Below are 20,537 nucleotides of genomic sequence, written 5' to 3'. Positions count from 1 at the left end.
TGCTCTGAGTTTGGGAGCAGACCCATTTTCCCCCTGGTTCGTAAGGCAACGATAGTGCATCTCCCCAGAACGGGTGTGCCAGCAGTCCCTGAGGTCAGGTACGCCTGTGCGAGCAGGCAGGGATCCGATCCGGCTTCGGATCCGGCTGCTTCGGATGGCCACGATCCGATCCACAGCTCCGGGCCGGGTTTCTGCCTCGATCCGGCCGAAGCGGCTCCGAAGTCGGAGATCCGGCCATAGGATATAATGGGGAATCAATGAAATATCTACAACTTGGTTGTTTTTTGTCTGATTTCAATGAAACTTGCAGGGGTGGTGGCCTCCACTGAGAGCATGAAGTCTGTCAAGTTTCAGGAAGATCGGTGTGGGGGTTTGGGGGGAACTGCACCCCAAATTCTTGAAAGCCAAACTCATGGTCCTAGCAGAGGCTACCACCCCTGCAAGTTTCATCCAAATCAGACAAAACCCAAGAAAGTTATAAATATTTCACCGATTCCCCATTATACCTATGGTCAGATCTCTGAAGCAGCTCCGAAGCTTTTCAGAAGCGCTTTGGAAAGCCCAACGAAGCCAGCGCTTCGATCCGGACACGCTGCTTCAGACGCCAAAGTTTCCGAAGCATTTCCGGATGCGAAGCAGGGTCCGAAGCCTCGCACAGCCGCACTGTCAGGCACATAATGTGACAATACTAGGGTGGAATCCTAAAATTATCGTATTTTTCTACAGACCGTCACCTCGGTCCAAGTCAGGCACCGCTAGTTTGCACAGGAGAAGAACCTGGTTGAAAAACCCACCCCGGTGATGGCCCTGTTCTTTGGGTCATGTTGGAAAGGTCCAAGAACAAGGTGTCTTTTCCAAGGATGCACACGCACACACACCGCGCTTCCACGCACTTTGTTGATAGCATTTTGTTGCCCTATGATTAATTGTGTCTGGGAGCTCCTCCCTGTCATAACCCAGTGAGTTTGGTGCCTCGGCACTATGGAATTTTCTTGTCACCTGAGAGCCTCTTGCACAGCGAGGGTTTTTGCTGTATAAAGAACCCGCGCGCAGGAGGGAGTTCCTGCCACTTTGCAGCTGTCTTTGCAGAATGCATTTTCTCTTTGCAGCACGGAGGTGCATGGTGCAAAGAGTTCCTGCCATTCAGATGCAAATTCGTGCCCCGCAATTGGCTAGTGCTAAATTATTCACACGTGGCGGCCGGTAATTGGCTTGCTGGCCGTTTAAAAACTAGCACGACTTCCGCCCAAGTCGAAGAGCTTTGAGCATGCTGCAGAGTGCCTCTTAGAGATCTGACTTGCGGCTAGCTGGTCGATAGACTGATCACCTATTGATCCTTCTTCCCGTCGCCGAACACAGTCCCAGACATACCCTTTTCCTGCCGGCTTGAATTACGGATGGATTTACTGGCATTGGCCTCGCCAGCTGGAGCACCCACCCGCAACGTAAGTAAAGTTTTTTACAACCATTAAACCTTGTCAGCCTCTCCATTCACCAGCCCGCCCTGAAGAACGAGTAATTTCTGAATCACCTCGAGTCGGTTCAGCCCGGCCGAGACACTCCCAGTTACTGGGTGGAAAACAGCGACACAACACCCGGATCAGGTCTCCGACTGTGAGCCCTCCAACTGCCTGTGTGTGTCCCCCTTTAAAAGCCGATCTATGGCATCATCTTGATTCATCTGGCCAGTGCTAACCAGTGCTTCCAGTCTGTTTCTTCCCTCTTCCCTCTTGTGACTGGACTTGACCTTCCAGGATCTGCAGTTTCAGTTTCCAGTCGCGTAGGGGCTGGTTTTAGATTGTCTTCCCACTCTTGGCAATACCAGTCATGATCATATTCATATTTGGTGTAAGACTGATCATCAGAAATCCTATATTTCTCTGGTTAAAAAAAATCCCCAATTTTTGGATTAAAAAAGTAACCCAAAATCCACCTCTTTCCATGATTAAAATGAAACACCACTATAAATATATATCTATATATAAGGGGCGAGTCATTTTAATCATGGAAAAATGTAGATTTGGGGTACTTTTTTAAATCTGAAAATTGAGGATTTATTTTCAACAGAGAAAACCAGGATCCCTGTTGACCAGGGTCATTGTCCCCGTTCCCTGTGGAAGTGCCGGCAGCCGCTCTTCCCCGATAGCTGGAAGCCGCTCCTCTAACTGCCTGGTTCGTACTTCACATGCCCGTGATCCCCCGCTCGTCTGCGGCTTGTCCCGCTGCCCCGAGAGCGGTCCGAGCAGCCCCTTGCTGTCTTGCAGGTGGGACTGTATGTTTTCGCGCTTGGCACTTCATTGAGCTGCCTCTGACTGCCGGAGCTGACGTGTCGGTCAGAAGCTGGGAGATGAACGCCATCTGTTCAAGCCCGGCCGTCCAGGTGTAAAACCTCTGCCCCTAATTGCTTACATACATCCTCTGGGGCTTTTCACTGTGCTATAACATCTTGATACTCCTCCTCTCAGATCTGTACCTTCTCAGGTGTCCCCTTTGCTACCATGTGGAGCCCTTGAAGGAGAGCTGCCTTCTTTCTGAGTTTGCCTATTTTAAAAATCTTTTTAATCCACCCACCCCATTCTTCACAGAGGGTCCTCCAGGGCTTTGGGCTGTCAAATGTGCCCTGTCTCCATCCTGATCCCCCATCTCAGATAACTCTCGTTTGAGATGTTCCTCCATTCCCTCCTTATCAGGCAGGGTATTAGTGCTACCCATGCCAGACGACTGACTTGTACCAGTGGGGCAAAACTCAAGCTGCAAACACCTCACCTACCAAACAAATTACTACCACAGCAGCCTGCGCCCCAGTTGGGTGCCAATTCTGTTACCCAGATTACAGGTCACCTTGTGAGTAGGCTACTGATAAGAGGCAGAAACAGGTCTACAGCCCAACTACTATTTGCTTCCAGCTTAAAACATGAGAACATACATTTATCCCATGTCTGCCCACCACAGCACTGCATAGACTCACACCTACCCGGCTGGGGAGACTCGAGGGGTGGGAGGAGGGGGGTACACAGATTGGCAACAGGTCCTCCTGAATTTGCTGAGCTCTCCAAATACCCCTCCAGCCCATGCCCAATAGTTATAGGTGCCTGGGTTTGATATTCTAATTAGTGGCTTCTGATTAGTCTGATTTAAATTTCTTTGTTTCACTGAAACTTTTGGAACTGGACTGAACCAGATCTTTTGTGGACTTGGAAGGTGCCAATTATTTGGGATTTCTATCCTGGGGAGAGAGAGAGGGCTTTTTATCTCCTTTCCTTCCCCCCTGTGCAATACTGGTCCTGTTTCTTCTTCACCTGACTTTATGGTCTGCTCTGACTGTCTGATTTTGTTCTGACAAGTTATCTAAGCATTATAACACAACTATATCAATGTCCATGGACCTGGGCAGGAGGCAGCGTGTGGGGGCAGAGCTCCCCATGCCCCGCTCACCCCCGCTCGGTGGCTGGAGAGGTTCCCGGACATCCCAGCAAACGGGGGCTCTGGCCCCTCTTCCATGCAGGGAAAGCAGAGTCAGAGCATCCTGCTGGGACGGGACTCGGGCCGGGGCCAGGGCAGCCTCCAAATCCAGCCTCTCTGCCCTGGTGTGACCCAGGGAGCCCGGCGCAGAGCCTGCAGGCACCTACCTGGAGCTGGGGGGCAGGTGCCAGGGCCAGGGCTGCTTTGGTGGGGACAAAGGGCGGTTTCATGCCAGGGGCTGGGGCCGGGCCAGTCCTGTGCTGTCCAAGGCAGGAGCGTCTGGATGCGGGCAGTGCAGGGCAGGGGTCCCAGGCACCCCCTGGGCGCTGAGCCGCTCCTCTCCTCTCCGGCTGGCTCTCCGTGCAGCGGGGCCGACACAGTCACCCCGGCACTGGGGCCGTGGCCAGTGGCTCAGCAAAGAGGACACTGACTTCCCCAGCTCCCGACAGGAGCAAACCCAGAGACAGCCCCCTCCTGCTCCCTGAGCCCCGAGGGCTTCATTGGCACTGGCTCCAGGGCTGAGTGGGATGTGGGAGCCCAGAGCAGGGCTTTTCTGTCTCCCTGCCTGCGTCCCCAGGGACCAGCCCCGTCCCCAGGGTCCCCGGGGCGTCTCCAGGATGGAGGCAGGTGCTGGAGCGGTGTGGAGGGTCCAGGGTTGTGGCCCAGGCCCCGACTCTCGACCCTGAGCTCACAGCCATGACGTGGCATGCACCTGTGGGTGGGGAACGGGCATGTGGCAGAGAGGGGTGCTGACAGGGCTGTGGGGTTATAAGCATGGGCTGGAGGGTCCTGCACCATGGCCGTCTGTGTCACGCCAGTCTAGGGTCCCCTGTGCTGGGAGGGGACCAGGGGCCAGAGCTCCTGCCCCACCAGGTCTCCCTTGACCCTGGGCAGGGCTGGCCCATGAGGGGGAAGGGGAATGGGGGCACCATCTGTGGGGGACAAGCTGGATTCTTTTCTGGGGGCTGAAGCCAAGGCAGCCAGTGCTGCGTTTCGGACTTGATGAGGGGGTCAGACTCGATGATCTATTGAGGTCCCTTCCAACCCTAATATCTATGAATCTATGAATCCTCCTCCCCATGGTCGCGCTTGTACAAGACTCGTACAAGCCTCTCCCCGAAATCTCATAAAAGACTGTCCCCCATGCATGTCCAGTGCCGTGGACCCCAGCCACCCCCTACTCTGCAACCCCACAGGTACCCCGCTCTTGCTTGCAGGCAGGAGCAGGTGAGTGCAATGGCCCCTCACTGCCCATGGCCAGGCAGAGCCGGGCGCAGGCAGCAGAGCAGAGGGGATGGGGTGGCATGGGCCAGGGGTCCTGGGCCAGGGGAAGGAGATGAAGGGGCTGCTCCGTGCCCAGGGCAGGACAGGGAGATCGAGCCTATCTCTTGTGCATCCCTCTCAACCACCTTTGGTCATGACGGGGCCTCTGCCACTCAGTGCAGCAGCTACGTCCAGGTCTTTGCAGGGTCTTAGCTGGACGCGTAGCACAGCTCTAGCCTGGTGTGACCAAACCCTGATGCCTCCCATGACTTCCACTTCAAGATGCAAGGAACTAAGTTTGGCACCAAAAAGTTTTGGAGTCAGACCTGAGCGCCGCTGACAAACCAGAATTTAACAGTTCCCCCGGGCCTCGTTTGTGTGTATGAAGAGCAGGCCGGGTAACGAGGCCCCAGAGTGTTTTGTGCTGTTGTCATTAGTGCGAGGCCCATGGGTGCAGGCAGGGCCATCGGGATTGAGACCTAAGCAGCGAAGCGGAGCAGAAAAACCTTGTTTTCCAGTGTGGTGGTTTTGCTCCCAGAGTCCTATATGAACAACACTAATTGGCCCCTGTGCAACCTTGGCCTGTCCAGACAGACACCAGGGGTAAATGAGCCCCTCCAGGCCCCAGACCGAGGTGGGAGGGGGTGCTGGCCCGTGCCTGGCTCCGCTGCCCCTGTTCCAAGCAGTCACGGGCCCCCAGGGCTATCAGGGCAGCTCGTGTGTCAGCACCCAGCACCCCACTAGCAGAACAGTGTCTTTCCCGCTCCTGGCAATGGGGATGGGGGCCCTGTGATGCCAGACCACTTGCAGGGCATGTCCTGGCCACTAACAACCAGGATGATGAGCACAGCTGCTCTGACCAGGGCAGGCCAGTCCCAAAAGGGACTTGTGTGCCCAGGAGGAGAAAGGTCAATAAGGACAAGTGCAAAGTGTTGTCCTTAGCACAGGACAATCCCATGCTTCGGTGCAGGCTGTGGGTGATGGGCTGGGCATCAGCTCTGCTGAAAAGGACCAGGGTGAGCGTGGACAAGAAGATGGATAAGAGCTAGCAGTGTGCCCGTGTTGCCAAGAAGGTGAACAGCATCCAGGGCTGCACTGGTAGGAGCGGTGCCAGCAGATCGAGGGCAGTGATTCTTCCCCTCTATGCAGCACTGGGGAGGCCACATCTGGAGTCCTGGATCCAGTTGTGGGCCCCCGATACATAAAGGAAGTGGACACATTGGAGAGAGTCCAGCAGAGGGCAATGAGAATTGCTGGGGGGCTGGGGGACAGGACTGGTGAGGAGAGGCTGAGGGAACTGGGCTGGCTGAATCTGGAGAAGAGAAGCCTGAGCAGGGATTGAATAGCATCAGCCCACAGCAAGGAGCAGCCCCAGCCCCAACCCCAGGGCTCAGGCCAGGCTGGGAGCACCCTCACATCATGACAGGGTGTCATGCTTCCTCCATGACACCCCATGACCCCGCAGGCCGGGTGGGGTCAAACCCCCACACACTGGGTCAGGGGCTGTGGCACATGGGACCAGGCTGTCACCACTGGTGCTGTCAGTGGCTGCCTTGGCCTCAGCTCCCAACTCAGCCTCGTGCCCCCATTCCCCTTCCCCAACATGGACTGGTGCTGCCCTGGCTCAGCGAGCCCCAATCAGAGCAGGAACTATGACCTCTTTTCCCTTCCTGGCACAGGGCACCGCAGCACTGCAGCGCAGGCATCCTGAGCGGAGGCCCCTCCAGGCCATGTTCACAGCAACTGGTGATGTGTAGGGGGTGCACGCAGGAGCATGTGTACCCCCAGCCTCCAAGGGCACGTGGCGTTCATGTTCACAGCCCCATCAGGACCCCTCTCTGCTACCTGGCTGGCCCCCACCCACGGCTCCGTGTCCACATCGGTGCTCTGCGCCTACCGCATGGCTGCACCCACTCGGAAGAAGTGGGGAAAGGCCCCACATGCACAGATCCACAGCCTCCCCCACTGCCCAATGGGCTGTGCAGGGATCCTATTCCAGCCTCCTCCCTCTCTTTGGGGTCAGTCTCCTCCCCTCTCTCTATCATGTGCCTATCAACCCAGTTGCTAGTGAGTAACTTGCCAGACACCTAACTAGGAATTTAGTTGACTGTAATCTAGTCACATGGCAAAAGGCGGACAAGCCACTCAGATTTGCTCAAGCTTGTTTTCTTTCTAAATTTTGCTAGGGCTATTCCTTCCCCTTCCCATCCCTCTTTGTTCAATAAATCTATTTTAGCACACCGCGCTGTGCGTGCTTAAGAGGGAAAGGACCTACTAAGGTGGGCTCGGTTATTCATGGGAGGCTGCTGATGAATGCTTCAGACTAACAGAAGCACCCCAAAATCCCAAGGTCTACAGGGCCTGTGTATCCCGGGTGGCACCGGGCCCAAAGACCTGATTCTGGGTGGTGGCAGCGGTACCCTAGGCTGGCGGGTGTGCTCCAGGAAGGAAGTCGGACAGACATCGGTGCCCCAGGGGAGGCAATCGAGGCTTGGTTTTTGGCCAGCCGCAGTGCAGTGGGTGGCTTCATGCAGGGGCACCCCGTACTGGCCCACCACACGGGCCACCCACCAGGAGCATACGGGCCCAACCCTGTCCGTGGGAGCAAGAGGCTCAGGGCTGAGTCAACCCCATAGGGTGGATGGCTGTGAGCAGGACCCTCCTGGATACATGCAGGTGCATGGCACTGACAGGAGCCCTGAGGAGAGGGCAGGGCAGGAGCAGCAGGGCTCAGGCATGGGCACGAGGGGTGAAGGGCTTAGTGCAGCAGGAGGCCGTGAGGCCCAGGCATGGAGTCGGGATGCAGGCCGCAGCCCTGGACCCTCCACATGGCTCGAGCACCAGTCCCTAGCCTGGAGACGTGCTGCAGAGCCCTGGGCATGGGCTAGTCCACGGGGACGTGGGCGGGGAGGCATGTCCCATGCAGCTCTGGCCCCAGCACCCAAGAAGCCCTCAGGGAGCAGGGAGGGAGGGGCTGTCTCTGCGTTTGCTCCTGTTGGGAGCTGGGGAAGTCAGTCTCCTCCTTGCTGAACCACCAGCAATGGCCCCAGGGCAGGGGTGCTTGTCGTCGGCCCTTCTGCACTAAGAACCAGCAGAGAGGAAAGGCTCAGTGCCCGTGGGGGTGCCGGGCATCCAGATGCGCCTGCCTGAGACAGCACAGAATAGCCCTGGCCCCGGGGCCTGAACCCATCCTTTCTCGTCACAGAAGCAGCAGCAGCCCTGGCACAAAGCGGCCACCCCCTCTCCAGGTAGGTGCTTGCAGGCTCTGCCCTGGGCTGTTTTGTGCATACAAGAGCAGAGAAGCAGAGTCTCAAAGCCTGCCCCGGTTCTTGCCCCATCCCCAGGTCTGGCTCCTTCCCAGTAGGATCCTCTCGCTGCATGGAGAAGGGACCAGAGCCCCTGTTTACTGGGATGCCCAGGAGCATCTCCAGCATCCGAGTGGAGGTGAGTGGGGGCATGGAGAGCTCTGCCCCAGGGCTCAGCCTCCTGCCCAGGGCTGTGATGAGAAGGGAGAACTAATCAATTCCCCCATTGGCAATTAGTGCCTCACTTTTGATTTGCATCTGCCTGGCTTCAGCTTCCAGCCACTGGCTCCCAGGCTTTCGTCCACAGGACTGAGTTGTCCTCAGCTCCTGGGAGAGAGACAGGTTCCTCCCGTTGAGAGGGGCTGCAGCGAGTCCCCCCTCAGCCATCTCTCAGGGACCCTGAACAAACCATAAAGTAGAAACAGGATGAGCATTGCACAAGGGGGAAGGAAAGGAGATAAGAAGCCCTCCCTCTTTCCCAGGGATAGAAATCCCAAATCACTGACACTTGCCAAGTACACAAAATATCTGGTTCAGTCCAGTTCCAAAAGTTTCAGTGAAACAAATACATTTAAATCAGACCAATTGGAGGTCTCTTATTAGAATATTAAAACCAGCCACCTATAACTATTGGGCAGGGGCTGGAGGGATATTTAGAGAGCTCAGCAAATTCAAGAAGACTTGCTGCCAATCTGAGTGCCCCCCTCCTCTCACCTCTCGAGGCTCCCCAGCCGGGTAGGTGAGCGTGTACGCGGTGGTGTTATGGGCAGACAGATACACTTTGGGATAAAGGCATCTTCTAATGTTTTAAGATGCAAGCAAGTAAGTAGAAGTTGGGCTGTAGACCTGTTTCTGCCTCTTTTCTCAGTGGTCCACCCACAGTGACCTCTAATTTAGGTAACAAAACAGAGAGCCAACTGGGGGCCCAGGTTGCTGTGAGGTAGCACAGTTTGCACTTTGTTTTTTGGTGAGATGTTGGCAGCTTGAGTTTTGCCCCACTGGTACAAGTCAGTCGTCTGGCATGGGTAGCACTAATACCCTGCCTGATAACGAGGGAATGGAGGAACAGCTCAAACAAGAGTTATCTGAGATGGGGGATCAGGATGGAGACAGGGCACATTTGACACCCCAAAGACCTGGAGGACGCTCTGTGAAGAGTGGTGTGGGTGGATTAAAAAGAATAGAAAAAGGGGGAAATGCAGGAAGAAGGCAGCTCTCCTTTAGGGACCGCACATGGTTGCAAAGGGGACATCTGAAAAGGTACAGACCTTAGAGGAGGAGCATCAAGATATTAGAGCCCAGGGACAAGCCCCAGAGGATGTATGTAAGCAACTAGGGGCAGAGGTTTTACACCTGGACGGCCGGGCTTGAAGAGACGGCGTTCATCTCCCAGCTGCTGACCGACACGTCAGCTCCGGCAGTCAGAGGCAGCTCAATGAAGTGCCAAGCTGGAAAACATACAGTCCCACCTGCAAGACAGCGAGGGGCTGCTCGGACCGCTCTCGGGGCAGCGGGACAAGCCCCAGACGAGCGGGGGATCACGGGCATGTGAAGTACGAACCAGGCAGTTAGAGGAGCAGCTTCCAGCTATCGGGGAAGAGAGGGTGCCAGCACTTCCACAGGGAAGGGGGACGATGACCCTGGTCATCTTACACCCAACACGAGTGTGGAAATGACTGGTGTAGCCCAGAGAGGGAAAGCAAGCTCAAACCAGCCCCGTGGCTCCGACATGACTTAAAACTGAAACTGCAGATCATGGAAACCAAAATCTGGAACCGAATCAGCAACGTGCCCTGGTAGCACTATGGCCAAATTAATCAGGATTATGTCATAGATTGGCTTTTAATGGAGGACACAAAAAGACAGCTGGTGGGCTCACAACCGGAGATCTGATCCGGGTGTTGTGTCGCTGTTTGCCACCCGGTAACTGGGAGGAGCTCCCAGACACAATTAATCACGGGCAGGAAAATGCTATAAACAAAGTGCGTGGAAGGGCGGTGTGTGTGCGTGTGTGCGTGTGCATCCTTGGAAAAGACACCTTGTTCTCGTACCTCTGCAATGCGACCCAAAGAACAGGGCCGTCATCGAGGTTGTTTTTCAACCCAGTTCTTCTCCTGTGCAAACTAGGGGTGCCTGACTGGGACCAAGATAACAATCGATAGATTGTTAACCCTGGTAATAGCCCTGGTATTGTCACATGCACCCTGAGAGTAACCTCAGGCAGTGCTGACACAACCAGTTTGGAGAGACGTACTCCTGTTACTTTAAGACTCAGAGGGAAACTGGATTTCCTCCCAAACTGAGCAAACAGGGTCGATATTGCCTGAAGGCGCAGTTCATTTTCTGCAAATGAGAAACTATTTATTTCACCAACTGGAACCCAGTTACTATCCCAAATGAGAACCCAGGTATTTCTCCAAACGAGAACCTGGTTAATTCCTAAATAAATTAGTTTTATTGAGCATTATAAAGTATTAACTACAAGCATGCTTTTGGATATACTTTTTTAAGGGAGTAATTGTGTATTACCAGTCCGAATACAACACATCTCGAGAGCGGCCCTGGCATCTCAGAGCAGGCTGGTTCCTTGAAGGGAGATCGGAGATTTCCAGTTCTCATCGTTAGGGTGAGGGGAAGGGGATGCATCTTCCTTTGTTCAGGTGCTAATTTTTATACTCCATAAGTCCCACAGCTATCAGTTAAGCCAATTTCTGTTTTTCATCAACACATTGGGTTATGTCTTTACTTTATCATTGCTTTTCCCTTCTCTGGGTACCAGGGAGTCTTCTGCTCCAGATACGGTTGGAATGCACCATAACAAGCCTTTTTATCCATAGAAAGCTCTTTTTTCAGACTTTTTACAAAAAAACCCCAAACAAGTTATACTAGACCTTTCTTTTTAGAAAAGCAGGTTACACAGTTATATAACCTGTGCATGTATGCCAATTATGTGAATGCACTCTAGCCTCCTTCTGTCAAGTCAGCCTGGCTTTGTAGGCATAAGGAACCATTTCAATCCTGTGAAGCATCACAAGGCTGGACTGTGTCCACGCCATGGCACGGTCCTTAGGAAAATAACATCTAATACATTTGGTTACCTCGATCACTACGTCTACTGCAACTGTAGTATAAAGCTATGATAGAGTAGTTTCTTTTTCTTGCTGGCTAAGTTAATTTTCTGATCTGCAAATGCTCACTCTGTGATTACTCAGAAACAGACTCTGGGCTGTCTGCTTCGCAGCACTTCTGCAGTTCGGCCTGGGTCCCGTGAAAATGGCCAAGGCTGCAACACCAGACTGATGAAGACAGCCCAGAAGGACCAGGGAGATGTAGTCTGGGCAGGAGAAGTCTGAAGAGGGATTTGATAAGACTTCATGTCCCTGCAGGGCGATGGCAGCGAGGATGGAGATGGACTTGTCTCTGTGGCTGCAGGGGCCATGACGAGGAGCAGGGCCTCCAGCTGCCGCAGGCGAGGTTTAGGCTGGGGATGAGGAGGAAGTTTCTGTGTCTGAGGGCGGTCGAGCACCGGGACAGGTGCCTGGGGGCGTTGTGGCCTCTCCATCCCTGGAGGTGGTGACGAGCAAGCTGGACCGATACATGTCTGGGCTGGTTTAGTCAGGGCTCATCCTGCCTGGGGCAGGGGGATGGACTAGATGACCCTGCAAGGTCCCTGCCAGCCCTACTTGCCTTGATCTCTTGTGATCCTGAGTCATTACCGCACCTCAAAATGACCACAAGACACAAATCATTAAAACTTGCCCATGAGATCCTGTGTAACATCCCTGCAGCCAGAGCCCCGCGCCAGCCCTGTCCCAGGGGTAAGCCCAGCATCCAGACAGCCCTGGCCCTGAGCACGGGGCAGACGCAAGGAGCACAAGATGCCTGGGGAGATTGGCAGCGGCAGCCCCAGCTCCCCCGGGTGCCCGCACGTTCCCCACGTGCGCTCCATGCCCGTGCGGGAGCCCTGCCATCACCGTGCACTTGAGCTTCACACTCCAGTGAAACCCGTCTGTCCAGAAGCTTCCCCCATTGCAGTGGGGGTCAGTCACTGCTGTGACCCCTGCGCCCACTCGCTTTCTTGCTGCTCCAGCTCTGAGATGCAGAGAGGGGACTGGTGCGAGAGCGGGGCAGGCTGCCGGCACGCAGCCCAAGCGGGAGAAGAGGTGCCTGAGCGGCCAGAGACTGTCTGGTTTCCGTGTGCTCAGCACGGCAGCATCCTTGGAGCCCTGGGACGGGGAGCGACAGGCCAGGAGGAGCCGACACGCAGCAGAGCAGAGCGAGGGGAGGGCAGCACACCGCGCACAGCCAGGCAGACCGAGGGCAGCTCCCCAGGGCCGGGCGCTGCTGCCTGCCCGCACCACAGAGCTCTCTCGGGGGAGCAGGAGGGCACTGGGCTGCCTGGGAGCAGGGAAGGGGAAACGGTGGGGTCGGTCCAGTGGTGGGGGCTCAGCTGGTGACAAAGTCTGTGCAGGGAGCCTGGGGAGGAGGAAAGGTGGCCAGGCACTGCAGCAAGCACACGCACGTCCCAGCCTCAGTGCACTCAGGGCTGCTCTCGCAGTCCTGGTAGCCAGAGGCTGGGTGCCATCGGGCTGCCCCAGGGACACCCCCACTGTTATTACAGCCCCCCTGGTACGGCCCATGCAGGGGTGTGGAGGAGCGAGCACTGTGGTCCTGCACAGTGTGCGCGTGGGGCAAGGGGCAGCAATCGCAGCCCCAAGGGCCCTGCCCTTCGGTGTGACACGGCCCAGCTGCGCTGGGGAAGGGGCTGGTCTTGCTCCGCTCACGGCTGGTCTCTCTCCCCGCAGGTAGCTGCCACCGGCCCCATGGACGGGGCGAACCAGACACAGGTGACAGAGTTCATCTTCCTGGGCTTCTCCCACATCCTGCAGGGCCAGGCCTTCCTCTTCCTGGCCTTCCTGACTGTCTACCTCATCACGCTGCTGGGGAACTGCCTGATCCTCACCCTCATCGTGCTGGATCCCCAGCTGCACAGCCCCATGTACTTCTTCCTTGGCCACCTCTCCTTCCTGGACATGTGCTACTCCTCCGTCACGCTGCCCAAGATCCTGGTGAACTTCCTGAGGCAGTGGCAGACCATCTCCTACCGGGAGTGCATGGCACAGATGTTCTTACTCATGAGCTGCGCGGGTGCCGAGTCTTCATTGTTGACTGTCATGGCCTTTGACCGGTACACAGCCATCTGCAAACCCCTGCACTACACCAAGGTCTTGAGCAGGGGTGTATGCATCTCCCTGGCCACCGTGTCCTGGCTCTGGGCCATAATGGGCTCGGCCATTAACACCTCCCTGGTCATCAACATCTCCTTCTGTGGAGAGAACCAGATCCACCACATCTTCTGCGACGCCCCTCCTCTGCTGAAGATCGCCTGCAGCGACACCTACGTCAGTGAGATGGCTTTGCATACAGCCAGTGTCATCATGGGATCAATCCCATTTATGCTCATCCTCATCTCATACATCTACATCCTGCTGGCCATCCTCCGCATCCGCTCCGACACAGGGAGGCGCAAAGCCTTCTCCACGTGTGCTGCACACCTGGTTGTGGTTGTTATCTACTTTGGGATGGGCAACCTGAACTACAACCGGCCCAGAGCTGGCTACTCCCTGGAGGTGGACACGCTGGTCTCCGTGCTCTACTGCATCCTCACCCCCATGCTCAACCCTCTCATCTACAGCCTCCGCAACCAGGACGTGAGGGGCGCCCTGAGGAGGGCCCTGGGGCAGCATGAGAAGGAGAAAGCCTCCACAGGTGCACAGCCAGGTGTGGACTAAAGTGATGGCTGGGAGGAGATGTCTGCCCCAGCACGACACCAAGGGCTCAGCCACGTGCTGATGGGGAAAGTCCCTTTTACATTTCTGGGAAAGAGTCAGAGCAAAGTAGAGCTGGCAGGGGCTCTATATATTAGATGACTAGATGAGAGCTCATCTAGTCCCTTGCCCAGCTCCAGTGTGGATCCACCCTGTCTACTCCAGCTCGGACACGCGTGTCTAGTCTGTAAAGACTCGCAGTGATTGCACCTGCTCCCTCTGGGATGCGTTGTTCCTAGCTTCCAAGGGACAAAGGATAGATGTTGGGAGGTCGGGCCGTGCAAGGCTTTGGACCCAGAGAAGCTTTGGATGCTTTGGCGTCCGAAGCAGCATGTCTGGATGGAAGCACTGGCGTCGTTAGGCTTTCCGAAGCGGTTTGGAGCTTCTGAAGCACTTCAGAAAAGCTTTGGAGCCACATCCCTGTCCTTATCTCCTTGAAAGTTTGCAGGCTGCGTGGCCTCAGCAGGGGCCACCATCCCTGCAGCTTTCACCCCACTGCGCCTTAACCCACACAGTGTCACCCATGGCACGAGTTTCTCCTGTCAGCAGCCTGAGGGGCAGAGCCCCCCAAGCCCCTGCACTGATCTTCTTGAAACCTGCAGGCTTTGTGGCTTCACCAGGGGCCACCACCCCTGCAGTTTTCACCCCCCACCCCCTGCTGTAACACCTAGACGTGACATGAGTTTTGCTTTCAAGAATTTTGGGTGCAGTTCCTCCTGAACCCCTGCACTGATCTTTTTGAAACTTGGTAGGCTTCATGCTCTCAGTGCAAGCTACCACTCCTGTAAAGTTCATACAAATCAGAGAAAAAATAACAAAGTTATAGATATTTCATTGATTCCCCATTATACCCTGTGGCTGGATCTCCAAAGTGGCTCTGAACCACTTTGGAAAGCCTAGTCCTACCTCCCAACAGCTACCCTTTGTCCCTTGGTGCAATGCCAGTCCCTTGTGTCTTGTTCTGTTGGCTCTCAACTTACAGAGCCAGGGATTTGTTCTAGGACTGTGTGATATTTCAGCAGCTGTTTGGTTTTGGAGGTGTTTCAGCCTATTTCGGTGCCCAAAACACCAAATCTAAAATGAAACAGAAGGCTCCAAAACGTCTCCGAAGTGAAATGAAATCATCCGAAACTTTTTGGATGTTTTGGAGGTGGGCTTCTGGGGGAAACAGAAGCTCAGAAGAGGGAAGGCGGGGGGAGGACTGTTTTTATATTGACATCTGTAGCAGGCCAGTGTCTGTGATCTGTCCCTGAGGTCCCTTCCAATCCCAGTGCCCTGGGGAGGGACAGAGAAACAGCATCTAAGGCTCTGTGTGAAGCCTTTCTCTGCCTTCATGAGCTGTCTGTCTGGAAGCAACAGCGTGTGAAAGGTAGTGGGAGGGGAAGCGGACAGGGAGAACGAAGAGCACAGAGATGTAACTGGGCATGAAGACAGCGAGAAGGACAACAACGGGATCAGCAGCAGCGGAAGTGACAGCAACATCAACAGCAACAAGGACAGTGAATGGACTGAGCATGGAAACCCCAAATCGGGGTTTGGTCTAAAGGAGGGTAGGTGCGCAGAGGGGCAGGGGAGTGTGTGTTTATTGTAACGGGAAGCGCGGGTCTCGTAATGCAGTTTTAGGATGCGTGATGGAAAGCTTATAATAGAGGATGTATATATATATAACTCTCTCTCTCTAGAAATATATTTTAATAAAAAAAAGAAAGGTACTGGTCGGCTGCAGTGGCTGACTTTCTAGTAGTCAGTCTCTTACTAGCCTCTCTTCTTGGAAAGGATTGAATACACCTTGCCAATATATTACAGATAGAAGATAGATTACACACACACACACTCACACACACACGCACATTAAACACATACAAGATATAGTACACATACACACATAGGACACACACACATACACACATTTTCCAGCACAGCAAACGATATGACGTGTGCTGGAAAGGCAGGTGCCAGGTCTTCTGGCAGGGGAGCGAGAGGGGAGAGAGCGGGGAGGGGGAGAGCTGCAAGTTCCCTCCACCGCCCCCCACAATGTATATGCACCCTCTTCCCTAGCAGCCATGAGGTTCTGCTGCTAGTGGCAGCAAGGAGGTGGGACCAGTGTCTGCACCTGCCCCACCTCCACTAACACCAGCAATAATAATAACCCCCAGCATGACACTCTCCTCCACCCCAATTTCAGTTCCCAGCCTGAGCCTTCCAGTGCCAGAGGAGGAGCTGGATCTGCAACCAGGGAGCTCGGTGCCAGAGCCGGAGACGTTCTGGGGAAGGAGTGGGAATCTGAGTTTCTGCTCCACACCCCTCAATGTTCCCCTAGAGTCAGGTCACTGTCTCCAGAAAGCACCTTGGAGGGGATTGAGGTTGTGGAGGCAGGTGGCTCAGCCGAGTCAGCTCCTCCTGTCATTGTGGCTCTGCCTGCTAAGCACAGGGAAAAGACAGGATCAGCACCTGCACCCCAAAAGTGAGGGGGTAGTGTAGTGTGGGATCATCAAACAGGCAGAGCTGAGCATCATGCAGCACAAAATCATGCAGGATGTGGAGACTCAGGGGAACTCAACATATCTGATGCTCGAAAAGCTGCTTGAGCAACAGAAGACCATCCACGAGATGGTCTTGCTTGGAGAGATTGGGATCAGCGGTCCCCTTAACAAAGCTCAGTGGGATACCATCTCCCAGCCATGCCTTGAGGCCACCAATAGCCTCAGCGCTGGCGAGGCCCTCCTTAGCCAGATGATCCCCATAGTGAGGGAACTTCAGAACCAAATGGAGAAGTTCCAGGGGATCGATCTTCTTGGCTGGGGCAAACCGCTGTCACCACAGGTGCAGGCATTGGTGAAGCAGCTGAAGGAGGGCATCAAGAAATGGCTGGATCTGTTGCAGTCCAGTACGGTTCACATGTTGGTGGCCATGTGTGACCCAAGGGTGAAGGGGAGTGTGTTTGCCAGAAAAACCCTGGATCACTGGGTGGAGATGCTGGTGAACAGAGTCAGAGAGGCAGAAGGGCAGAGGTGGGGGGATTTGGAAGGGGAGGAACCACTGTCCCATGCCAGCACACCACTTACCAGCCAGCCTCCTCCACCACAGGTGCTGCCAATGTGGGCCAAGAGCATGGCTTCCGTGTTGGGGTCCAGAGGCACCAGACCCCAGCTTCAGGCAGGTAGCACCAAGGCCTCAGTGGCTACCTATCTCACCGAGGATGTGGAGCCACTGCTCTGTGACCCTTTGGCCTACTGGGCAAGCCGCAGCCAGATGTGGCAGGATCTGGCCACGGTTGCCTGGGAACACCTGTCCTGTCCACCAACCAGTGTTCTGAGCGAGAGGGTGTTCAGCATTGCTGGTGATGTTGTGATGCCCCACCGCACCTCCTTGGATCCTGATTTGGTGGAGCAGCTGGTGCTACTCAAGGTGAACCTCCCGCTGCTGGGGTTCCCCAAGCTCCATGTGCAGATGGAGTGAATACCACTCTCCTCACTCTGTTCACACCTATTTCCTTTTAAAAAAAATAAAAGCCATTTAGTGCCTTGCTCTCAGAGCTGGAGGCAGCACTCACTGCATCACCAGCCAGCAGGGGAAGAACATATCCCTGCTGAGTTGCCGTGCCAGGATGAACTTGGAGGTATGAGCTGGGGCTATGGGCAAGGAGGAGGCCCCAGGTCCTGGGCATGACCTAAAACTGCATCCTAAAACTTCACTTCATCAGCCTCCTGGATACAAAAACCATGGATACAATATAGACATTGGATTTGTAACACTATAACCTGCCTGACATCTGACTCCCCAGGCACCTCTCCACTTTTACCTGCTACATCCCCCACTCCTCCTTCCAGCCTGTGCCCAACCCTCTATAACATCACAATTTACATTGTCACTGACTGGCTTTCCTGCCTGCATTGCATGCCAGCCTATGGCTTCTTCACTATTCATTCCATCTAGGAGGAGCACACACACACACACCAACTGCAGATGCTTCCTCAGCCTCACAAAGAGTTTTTAAAACTGGAAGCTTGCTAAGATATAGTTTTCCAACTATTCAGTTGATCTAATAAAAGCTATCAGAGGTACCCTTGACTAGTCCATGCTGGGGCCAGGAGCCCACTGCTGGGAACGGCCAGAGCAAGACACATTTGGGATTCTGACTGGCCTGAAGGTGGGGCCAGGGCCTAAGTGGGAGCTAATGGTCCCAAAGAGGGGACCAGAGCTGGAGGGGGTGAAGGATGCATGTGCGAGGCATGGGCCTCAGTGTAGGGGAGGTACAGAGCTGCAGAATGGATGTCACCCCAAGACACTTAAATAGGCAGCCTCCCACCTGGTAAACATTTGAATCAGTTTTCTACCAAGGCGTGGCAAGCAAAAGAGGGGCGGGTGGTTGGCCCAGAAACAGGTGAGTGGGCGGAGATCTAACCAGCACAAGGAAGGCTCCCTGTTACAGGCTACCATCCCTGCTGGTTTCATGCCACTCTGCCTATGCACACACACAAGTGTCATGAGTTTTGCTTTGAACAGTTATCATACCTGCAGGTTTAATCTGAATCAGGCAAGAAATGACAAAGCAATTGGCATTTTAGAGATTCCCCATTATATCCTATGACTGAATCACCGAAACAGTGTCGAAACTCCAAAACAGATTCGGCTGAATTGAAAGAGAACAGTGATCTAAAACACTGAAATGAATCACTGTCCCTCCCAAATTGCTGAATCCAAAACTGAAACAAAACACAGCCATTTTGCACGACCCTAATTTCTACCCTCTTTGGAACTTTACCTTGTGTATTTGAAGTTGTCGCAGAGCACTTAGGTGCCCTGCTCCCTTAAAGAGCTGAAACTGCTAGGGAGAAAGCTCTAGCTGTGAGTGGGGAGCCCCAGCTGCTGGATACCAGGGCAGCCAGAATGAGCTAGCTGGCCCACACCTGCCAGCGGTCAGCTGACCGGAGGGGCAGGGCCTGGATCATATATAGACCCCAGGGCTGAGGCCAGGAGGGCAGTTCCCTGCTAGCAGCCAGAGGGGAAGGAGCCTCCAGGGAGGAAGTGCCCAGTGATGCTGCAACTGCCTGGTATGCTGCACCGAGGGCTAAGGGGGCTCCACGAGCTCCACAGGTAGCCTTGCCTCCCAGACAGTGCTAGGGATGAAATCAGATACTTTTAAAGGGTCAGAGCACACCCTGATCTTCTATATTATGTTGTAGCCTAAGGGCTTATGGTTTTGTTTACTGTTTATAAGACCGGTGGTTTCGGTGAGGCTATACGGGGAAGGAGGAGGCCTCACTGGGGGCCCACTGCAGTGTGGGGACCCCAGTGCCAGAGAGGGTGTGGCATTTGGGGTGCATGGATCCTGGTGCCAGAGAGGGCACGGCATTTGGGGTGCACAGACCCTGGCACAGAGATAGGGCTGTGGAGAGCCCAGAGAGGACAAGGGGGGCAATTCATACCAAGGCCCAGACCGAACAACGTCAATGCCATCTGTGAGGTTTGGGGCATGGTAAAGGGGCGGTTGGAGCCACATATATAGCGCATAAGGCTAGGGTGTCCTGTGACATCTATTTTGAGTGGGACTCACAAGGGGTCCGGGAACCCACAGGGTTCCCAGAGAGTCCATCAAACAGTGTCCAAGGGGACTTAAAGGCAGGCTCCCTATACCATAAATCCATCAAGACATGGCGGGTGAGAACCAAGGGTGCCCAGCAGGCCAAATTGGCATGGTCAAGGGTCCTTAGGGGTACTGTGGGACCCCATCCCATGACAGAAGCCTGTTGTCAAAGGCCCTGTGCTCCCTGTTCCAGACTAAATAATCCCATTTCTTCTAACTTGTCCTTCTGTGGCTTCATTTCTAGACCTCTTTCCATTTCTTTTGCTGTCTCCTTTAGGCTCTAAATATCTCTCTTAGGATGGGGTAGCCGAAACTGGATGCAGGTAAGGCCTCACCAGTACTGAATGGAGGGAATGCCCTGCGTCCCACAATGTGCATACAACACTCCTGATTAAACATTCTCAGTAGCTGTGACTGGTTGCTGCAAGCAACGCGCAGGGGTCTTGGGCTTGTCCATCTAGCGCTTTTCCTGTTTTCATGTGGCAAAAATTACCATTTCACTAGCTTAATCACATCTGAAAATCCACGTTTTCACCTTGTTTTATTGTGTTAGTCATTTTTTTATTATGGTAAATTAAACCACCTCTGACATGTTTTCTTTTTAGCATGGGAATTTGTGCAAAGAGGATAATCTTTATTGTATTATTTTTTCAACATGGACGGCAAAACTGGGATTTTCCCTTTTCTGCCACAATTTGTCCACCAGGTGGTACTTGGATACACAGAGAAATCCATGCAATCTGTTTTGCAATCCAGCCATTACAAGCCCAGTGCAAAGGATCAAAATTGTTAGGGGTCAGGCACTTCAAGAATCAGGTTGATTAAAATTATTTTTTGTTGGACTGGCTTTTTGGTTGTAGCCGTGCTGGCCTAAGGATGTCGGCAGTCCTCCGGGGTTTTACACTTTGCATGGTTTTTGTCTTCCAGCAGGGAGACAAAATGGTGCCAAGTTTAAAACCGTGGCTGGGATTGCAGCACAGTGCCATGCAGGGGGCCCAGGCCAGGAGCAGGCCTGGAGTGCAGGGCACCAGCAGGGCTGGGGGCAGGGGCTGCAGGGTAGTAGCAGGGCTGGGGGGTAGGGAGGTTGTGGGT

The 20,537-nt window shown here is 54.4% G+C and overlaps 1 protein-coding gene across 1 annotated transcript; it reads left to right on the top strand.

Moving 5' to 3' along the window:
- Positions 1 to 8,136: 8,136 nt before the first annotated feature.
- On the top strand, positions 8,137 to 13,822 carry LOC132249845 (olfactory receptor 10A6-like). The gene is made up of 3 exons (XM_059725501.1): positions 8,137 to 8,169; positions 12,836 to 13,029; positions 13,060 to 13,822. Exons 1-3 carry the CDS (start codon positions 8,137 to 8,139, stop codon positions 13,820 to 13,822), a joined length of 990 nt encoding a protein of 329 aa, XP_059581484.1.
- The last annotated feature ends 6,715 nt before the right edge of the window (positions 13,823 to 20,537 follow it).

Source organism: Alligator mississippiensis, chromosome 4, assembly GCF_030867095.1.
Source record: "Alligator mississippiensis isolate rAllMis1 chromosome 4, rAllMis1, whole genome shotgun sequence".
NCBI lineage: Eukaryota > Metazoa > Chordata > Crocodylia > Alligatoridae > Alligator > Alligator mississippiensis.
Note: the sequence above shows the minus strand (reverse complement) of the source record. Positions and strands in the feature narration are given on the sequence as shown.